The 8,836-nt window shown below is 30.4% G+C and overlaps 2 protein-coding genes across 10 annotated transcripts in view; one reads left to right on the plus strand and one right to left on the minus strand.

Moving 5' to 3' along the window:
- LOC106791278 (probable beta-hexosaminidase fdl) overlaps positions 1 to 8,836 on the plus strand; it is a 16,149-nt gene that overhangs the window by 2,046 nt on the left and 5,267 nt on the right. For 3 of the 9 annotated variants that reach the window (XM_014756799.1, XM_014756801.1, XM_014756807.1), the window contains exon 2: positions 8,596 to 8,739. In XM_014756799.1, the coding sequence (XP_014612285.1) occupies positions 8,596 to 8,739 (144 nt within the window). Of the gene's footprint in view, positions 1 to 5,859; positions 5,919 to 6,099; positions 6,219 to 8,032; positions 8,140 to 8,595; positions 8,740 to 8,836 lie in introns of those variants that run through there. The other 6 variants (XM_014756804.1, XM_014756806.1, XM_014756802.1 and 3 more) reach the window with 4 other exon arrangements.
- LOC106791280 lies at positions 1,620 to 7,404 on the minus strand. Its single transcript, XM_014756809.1, has 5 exons — positions 7,160 to 7,404; positions 6,657 to 6,858; positions 4,740 to 5,500; positions 4,066 to 4,222; positions 1,620 to 3,632 (listed from the first exon to the last, which is right to left on the minus strand). Exons 3-5 carry the CDS (start codon positions 4,973 to 4,975, stop codon positions 3,312 to 3,314), a joined length of 714 nt encoding a protein of 237 aa, XP_014612295.1. The 5' UTR covers positions 4,976 to 5,500; positions 6,657 to 6,858; positions 7,160 to 7,404; the 3' UTR covers positions 1,620 to 3,311.

Below are 8,836 nucleotides of genomic sequence, written 5' to 3' on the forward strand. Positions count from 1 at the left end.
TTAACTTTCAAATTGATATGAATTTTGTTATTATTGGAGAAATATGATTTTACTTTAAATGATCAAAAATTGGTTTCATAAGAATATTATAAAACACAAGATATAAGAAGAAGAAAAATGATTATTTTAGTAAGTAGCATTTGGTTGATCCTTCTTTGCATCCTATAATACTTCTGAAACGATTAGGCATATTTTGCGAGGCCAATTTTTCTTATTACTTATGTCAAATTTGATTTTTCTTATAATAGAATGCTTTATTGCAATTTAATATCAATTTTAATATGAAATTTTAAAAGTTTAATATAATTCTAAAATATATTTTTGTTTATAAGAAATCTTGTTATATTGTATTACAAGAAAATATTGATTATATATTTATATATTATTTATACAATATACACGTGCACAAGTGTATAATATATGTAAATGTATATACTTTATAATAGGATACTATGTGTGATACAATAATTGATTTAACACCAAGTCTTTCGTTACTTCCATTTATGCTGACACATACAAGATATCATATTAATTAGAATCATTGAATAGTTATCAGTAAAATCGAATGAAACTTGGAATATCGGAACATTTATAAATAGTACCTCGTGTAGTTCAAATAAATGGATTCAAATGAAAACGTACGTACGAGTACATTTGAGAAATTTTCATGTTTAATATATAGGTTCATTCAACAACAAAATTATTTCTCCAAGTTTTAATCAAGAAAATTCGAATAAAAATGCAAAATAAAATAGAAAAAATATATCGGATAGTTGTAACCTGTGGCTAGCTGGTTGTTTACCAAGTTCTTTCTCTCTCTCTTTCTAGATAATAATCGTTCTGGAAAGATAATCACGAATAATTCGTTGCATGTAGTCATTTTCCACGCAAATTGATGACAATTAAGCGAAAATTGTTCGAGCAATGTGTTTTTTTCTTTTCCTTTTCTTTTATTTTCCACATTCATCCAGAAACAATTTTTTCCCTTTTTTTCTCTCACTCTCTCTCTCTCTTATTTTCGTTATGTTATTTCTTTCCCATTCTTTTTTCTTTTCTTTCCAAAAAATAAAAAAGAAGAAAAATCGATTTTTTAATTGACTTTAAATTAATATTAAATATTAAGGTAGGTAAAGAGAGGATTCTCGGAATAAATGAATTCTTGAAATTGTAATCCAATGGCGACAGCATACAAGTGCTAATCCCCTGTTGATTCCACAAGAAGCCAGTCTCGGTCAAAAATATCCTATTACGTGGGTACTACTACTAACTATAATAATACTAGGTGTTTGCTGAGAAAGAGAACCACAGAGAAATATAATAAGAGAGAGAGAAGAGTTCATGTTAGAAATAGAATAGAATCGAATAGAAGTCTTTCAAGCGTTTCTGGTTGACTCGATGTATCTGAATTATAAATCCCCACGAGAAAGAGAGGTCGTAAAACAAACGATTACAGGCGGATGTAACGCAATACTGTTGCGGCTCTGCAGCCTCTCAGGTCTGTCTGTCTGATCTGTCAGTATAGTATCTCTATCTCTGTCCCTGTCTCTCTCTCTCTCTCTCTCTCTCTCTCTCTCTCTCTCTCTCTCTCTCTGTTTCTATCTCTCTCGTCTCATACTTTGTTAGATCGTTCACAAATCGTTTGAATATTCTCACGTTCCTATGATATATACTATTTAAGTAATACTACTACTCTACTAACAATAAGTGTTTATATATCGTTCGCGTGCCCGTATATCGTTAGACGTAATAGAAATGACAAAATTATTATTATTATTATTAAAAAAAGAATTAGGAAAAAGTATTTTGTCGGAGGTAATATTATAATATGAGTTATTTAAACTAACTGGAAAACTAGTATAAGTCTACTTTTTTATATATCTTTTGTGTTGTTCTTAATCGTAATGTAACGTTTATGATTGTAATTTAATTGTGATAAAAAAATATATTTCATGGTAAAAAATAAAAGAATAAAAAAAAAATAGACTTAGGTTGCTGTTATCAAAATAAAACGGCTTGTATTATTATACGTTTTGTGCATTCGATACGTCTGTGAAATTGATACGATTATTTTATTTTATTAATTCATTCATATCTATGTATGTATTTTCTCACGAGACATCGTGAGAGAAACGATATTTCGAGATAATGTTATAAACTGTTAGGACAGGGTGTCCTAAAAGTTTCTATATTTAATTGAATGTCTGATTAGTTGTGGCCCATCATTTCGAAAAAGATAAACGAAGAAAATCAAATAAAAAGTGCATCTGTTAGAGAGAGTAGCAGTAGTGCATATATATATGTTTCTTATTCACATATGCAAATATATACAACGAAGGAAACACGTTATCCACGTTAAAAATTTGTTTTCCTCCTGATGTTCTCTCTCTTTTTCTCTTTCACTCTATTTTTTTATTATTTTTTTCTTTTAAGAGTAATAGTACTTCGATAACAAATAATTGAGTATATTTTTTTTGTCGTTTACTACATCGTGTAGAATTTTGATTGATGCAGGTCTTTAATCTTAAGTAAAACATACGATACACATGATTTTTTTCTGTTTTTTTTTTTTTTTTTTTTAAATCTATTGTAACATGCTAAATAATGCGTACTATTATTCTTATTTTATCGTTCGCATACCGAGCATGCATCATTCATATGTCTAGATATGCTTTACTTTTCTATGATTTATGTTTCGTAAAATTCAATGATTTATATATATAAGATAATCTTTCCATCATAAATTATCTATTTAATGCTTACACATAATTATTCTTGCTTGTTTTTTTTTTTCTTATTTTTATTTCCTACTGATTTAAATTTTACTTATTGAGATCTTCTTTGTTTTTTAGTTTGATAGCTTTTTTAATTTATATAATTTAATGAATTATTAATCATCTTTTCTCTCTCATCGATTCGTTGACACTTTTTTTTGTATACATTGATTATTTTAATAGATACACACAGATATATTATACGATTGTGCAATTAATCTAATATTTTGTCCCGTTTCATCAGTTTTGATTTATTTTCCTGCATTTAATTGCAGTTTAATTGTAAATTGATGATTTTGACGTATAAGATTGACTGCTTTCGACGTTATTATTTGTGATCTTCTTTCAACTTTAGTTGTAGTCGAACGAATTGAGAAAAATCCTTTCGATATTTTACGATCAAAGAAAAGATGATCGGGGGGACGTGCAGTAGGGGGGTGAGGGCAGGTGGCAGGAGGCACTTTCACCGTTTAAATTTACAATTACAAGTTAAACCGTATATATATATATATATATTATTAACTATTATTATATTAATTATTAAACGTATCCATCTGCTTCTAATTTTAAAGCAGCTTCGTATGTTGGTAAATCTCTGTCGTCTTTTGGATTTTCATCTTTTTTCGTTTGACCAGTTTCCAAGTTAATGTTAGAAGCATCTTCTTCGTTAATCGTCAAATCGTTGGTTGGAACATCTATTGTTGTTGTTGTTGTATCCTTTTTCTCACTGGAGAATGGGAGACTTTGAGGATCGAAAATGAGACTCTCGTAAGCTGGAGGTGGGCCTGGTGGTGTCAACGGACAAGGAAGTGCAGCTTGGGTTCCATCTTCCGGGTTTGTCATTGCTACTCTTTCCGGGCACTGTCACGTACACAGAATTAGTTAATTTTAAATGAGCTTATGTTAGAGAGTTTGCTTCTTTCCTTTTTTTTTTGTCGTTGGTATTTTTAGAAATGCTCTGCTCGTTAATTTTATACTAGGTGGAAGATTTTCCGACGAATAGTTATTAGTTATGTATTATTATATCCGAATATTATTCATTTCTGCCGAATAATTTATATCTATTGAAATATTAAAAGATAGTTTCTTCGATTTTATTTAACCTTTCGAGTACTTATTATTCTCAACTAAAGTGTTTATTACGGACGGTATACTTCTTTATTATTAGCCTGGTTGCTTCATTTTCGATCGTATCTCACGTGTTGTTCTTTTTAATCTTATCTTCGATATTTAACGAGCAGAGTTTTCTATTCCTACATATGGTTTAATAATAAAATCGTTAGTTAGATTTCACCGTGATATGAGAATCCATAGTGAATACTTCGAGACTATGAACATCAGGCTCGGGTCTCCAATAATGTGAATATTCTTGTGGTCGATGCTTTTTCATATTTTTATGACAGCAATAACATATCACTATCAGTACCATGATCACTCCGCTAAGCATAGCTCTGAAAAATGATCGGTTATTAATCATTCATTTAAATGGATAATATTTATATTAGGTTGATGCATATGAAATATCGGACATGTGAACGTTTTTCCCCCTGTTTACCTTATTTTAGAGTCACATTTCAACTAAACAGATTTTCTCAAAAGTGTTCAATGTTGTCATTTTTATATATGAGTATAAACTTGATAATAATGCTGTAAAATTTGCACGCAATATAGATCAGGCGTTGGAGGGGAGAATACTTTTTACGTACTAAACAGTCGAAAAATGAAGACAGTCTGAACAAAAGTCCATTAACGGAGTTTATTGATTCTAAAGATCAGAATTTCTTGAAGACAGGCATCTGTGTATTATAATCTCCTTGGGAAAAGTGTATTTAAGCAAATAGAATTTATTTTGATTAAATAAACAGATTTAGAAAAAAAGATACAAACTTTTCTATATTCATTTTAAAATCCGACATTTCATACGCACCAATCTAATATACAATTGTAAACAAAAGTCATTATACTTACCCTCCAAGTAAAATGTTAACTTGACCATGCAAATCAGTTTCAAAATGACCATTCTTTCCTGTATTACCAATATCCGATGTAATATTGTATCCCAATATATTCGAATGATCAGATTCGATGCATATTGTTTTACCATCATCGTTAACATCGTTAATTATATGGTTCGAATGATTTTGGGCGACTTGCTGCACCGCTGCCAACACTGCTAATCTTCTCATAGTTTTTCCCTTTAACATTTATATATTCAGTCTTGAGACGTCTTATTTCAAATTTGATACGCATTTGATTTTTCTTTGTTGGATTATTAATTTTCGATTATACCATCATCAATCATCATCATCAATCATCATCATTATCATCATCACAGTTTTGGCTATACACGAAAGGCACAGATCAGACTTATCTTCTTCGATATTACTTGTTTTCTTTTTTATTTTATTTTGCTTCCTCTTTTTTTTTCTTCTTCCCAACCAATTCGTTTTACTTTTTTTATTTCACGACAGGTAATATTTTCATTTGAATTTATCTAAATACAAATTATCATTGGTTTCTTCAATTCTCGATTGTTATTATTATTATTATTATTATTATTATAGTAAATCGTATTTCTTGTTATCGATTTCGTGGATAAATTTATTAACACTTGACAATAAGATAATCCACGAATCGTCGTAGTGATCGTATCGCGATTCGTTCTTTTTTTCGTCATCATTTTATTATCCATTAATACAAATTTATTTGAATTCTATTATTCGGTTTATCTGAAAAATAATATTACTAAATTATCGAACGAGAAGAATAATATTTCAAATGTTGAAAGATGATAAATTAGTTGATTACATATATTATTCGTTACTTTCGTAATTTAACATAGTCGTTGTTGTTTTCCAGGTGAAAAAGAAAAATGATGCATGAAATGCACATTCGCGTATCTTTTTTTAAAAGAAAAAAAAAAGAGAAATATTCGTCGTTTGTCGCCTAAATGAATAATAATATCGATAAATAACATTCGTTGTAACGCTTGTTCAAATTTATAATACCACTTTTTGATTTATAGTTATATCCATGAAAGTACTCGATGTAATCCACGTCGTTTATTCCTATCACGTATATGTTGTAGATGCAGTACGAAGAAAGGATTTTGGATGAAGGAGTTCGTTGATACACCGAATACAGTAAGTTAGTACATTTATCGTTACACAAACAACTTTGGAAGATTAATTATTTAAAAAAAAAAAAAAAGAAACAAAATAATTTTACCTTAAATAACGAATTTAATTCATCCTGAGATATATTCAAAACGCGAACACATTTATAGATTAATTCATGAATTTTATTTATATGGATTACACCAATCGAGATTTCTCTCATTGCGAGAAGAAGATAGGCTCCACAGGTGTTTTTCGATAACACAGTTCAGAGATGTGTTACTATCGAAACAATAGAAACGATACGATACAATTAGGAATATTCGAATAGGTGAGTTGGTAACAAACATATATATATATATATATATATATATTCGCTTTATATTCAAAATATATATAGTAATTAATTATTAATATATGTATAATAATTACATTTTATATATATATATATATTTTATATTATTTTATAGACATTTTAAATTATATATATATATATATATATATGTGTGTGTATCTGTGTGGTCAGGTTAAAGGAAGAAACAAAGTGTTCCCTAACGAAATCGATTTTCGTGCGTACCTATATATCTTTACTTATATATATACACGTATAGGTGTGTGTATGTGTATGCATGTATGCATATGTAGATGTAAAAAGCAAGCAAGCAAGGCCTAAATTCATCGCAGTAGAAAATGGAAATTGGATCGCACGAAAGTAGGTAGGAGGAGGAGGAGGAGGAGGAGGGGGGTTTAGGTAGGCGCGTTCACTTACCCGCCAAGCCTGTTTGCATCCTGATAAAATCACTTCGATCGAGAATAATCACCAGCAACGTTTGCGTTCGTCCTTTTTCTTCGTCTTCCTCGTCCTTTTTCTTCGTCTTCCTCGTCCTCGTCCTCGTCCTCGTCCTCGTCCTCGTCCTCGTCCTCGTTTGCGTTGTCGATTATTCTCAGCATTTAACCGAGACCACCAATCCCTAATTCACCGAAAAATGATCATCTTTTGATTTTAACATTTACCCCCCATCGACATTTTATTTATGTTTTATCCTTGAAATATTCGATAAAAAATGTAAGACGAATGAATAAGTACAACGAAATAGAATTTATCAATCCACCCACTCCCCCCACTCTTCGCGGTTCCCTTCGCAACCAGTAATAAAAATGTATTTAATACTATATTCAAATGGAAATTGGATTTATCGATTAAAGTTAATTATAAAAATTTTTGTTTAATTGAGATTTAAATTGTTAAAATGTGTGTGTGTTAAAGCTTACGATAGATTATTATATCGATGATTAATAAAGATGACATATTTTGTTCTTTCTTGCGATCAAGTAGGACTTCTTTTTCTTCTTTTTTTTTTGGAGGAAGAAGAGTAGGAGGAAAAAGAGGAGAAGGGTCCCCCCGTAATGTTTTCAACCCCCTCTCGATCCGTTCCCAATACAGTTTCGTTGGAGACTAATACCTAAACGGAGTCGACTGTTCGTCGGACTACTACCCCCTGGGTTGCTTGGTTACGCCAGGACGGTTGCGGCGTCGCGACGCACGCGATTTAGCTGCACCCCATTCTTACCACCGTCATCGTATCGAATCCAACTTATATATTCACTACACTTTTTCTTTTTTCCTTTCTTTCTTTCTTCCTTTCCTTCTTCCTTTCCTTCTTCCTTTCCTTCTTCCTTTCCTTCTTCCTTTCCTTCTTCCTTTCCTTCCTTACTTCATTTCTTATTCTTCGATCTTTTTCTACGATCGATATCAAAGATTTTTTTCTTTTCTTTTCTTTTCTTTATTTTTATTATACATATAGTAACAATTTTATAAATATATATTTTTATAAGTAACTTATAGATAGAAAAAAAAACATGGCGGAAGCAAAATCGCATAAACTTAAAAAAATAATGTTTTAAAAGTAATTATGAAAGAAATGAAAGAAGTATATAACTTCAAAAAAGAAAATATCTAGAAATGATTATAATTTTAATAACGTATATTATTATTATTAGTTTTTGAAAAAAGTAAGAACCATTGTGTTTCTATCCCCCCACGTATTTTTATCGACTCGCTTAAACGGAGTTATTCACTGTCAGTCGACGTCTATCGATCGATGATCTCGTTCCAGTTTTAAGAAGCGCAAGTGGAGCTTCTAATCGTCATACCGAGAAATGCCGTGGTATAAGATCGTACATAGTGTATTTCTAGTAGTTAAAATGATATTTCTACGACGTTCATCGTTCATCAAGTCATACGTTTATAGGTATAACATTACTTTTTTCATATTTTTAGAAATTAGACGTAAACATTGCAAGATCCTTCATGTTTTATTTATAACGAATTTCAAATATATTATTTTATTTGATTTAATAGGAAAAAATAAGGTAGGTAATAGTCGCATTTGAAAAACACGTGGTGGACAATTACAATTAGTAAAACATTTTTCTTTTTTCCTTTTACAATCAGTCGATTAATTATATTCGTTTAACATTTTTCAAACAAATTGACAGTGAAAACGCAACAACAGCCGCAGCAGTTTTAGGACAAAATCAAATTGATAATACTTGAGTGTTATTTGATGATTAAAGAAAATAAAAAAAGAATGTAATAAGTAACGATTGATTATTATCAAAGGTCATACCGATTAATAATAATAAAACGTTATAAAACCCATGGAAGGGAAAACATTAACAACGGGTCCCATTGATTTTGTTTGCAGATTAGCGAGAATGGGGGGTAGCCTGCCAAGCGGATGGATGAGGAGGATTCTCCTCTTCCTCGTTTTGATAACCGGCGTACTTCTTATTGCCATGTACGCGCATGCACCGCCACTTGCCTCGTTGCAGCCCTTCACGACACGTCGGTGAGTTAAAACTCTAAATAGCCATGGTCGATATTACCCATACGTTCTTCTATAATAGGTTATATATATATATATATATATATATATATATATATAT

Source organism: Polistes canadensis, unplaced genomic scaffold (genome assembly GCF_001313835.1).
Source record: "Polistes canadensis isolate GaletaPanama2010 unplaced genomic scaffold, ASM131383v1 scaffold_294, whole genome shotgun sequence".
In the NCBI taxonomy this organism is placed as follows: Eukaryota; Metazoa; Arthropoda; class Insecta; order Hymenoptera; family Vespidae; genus Polistes; species Polistes canadensis.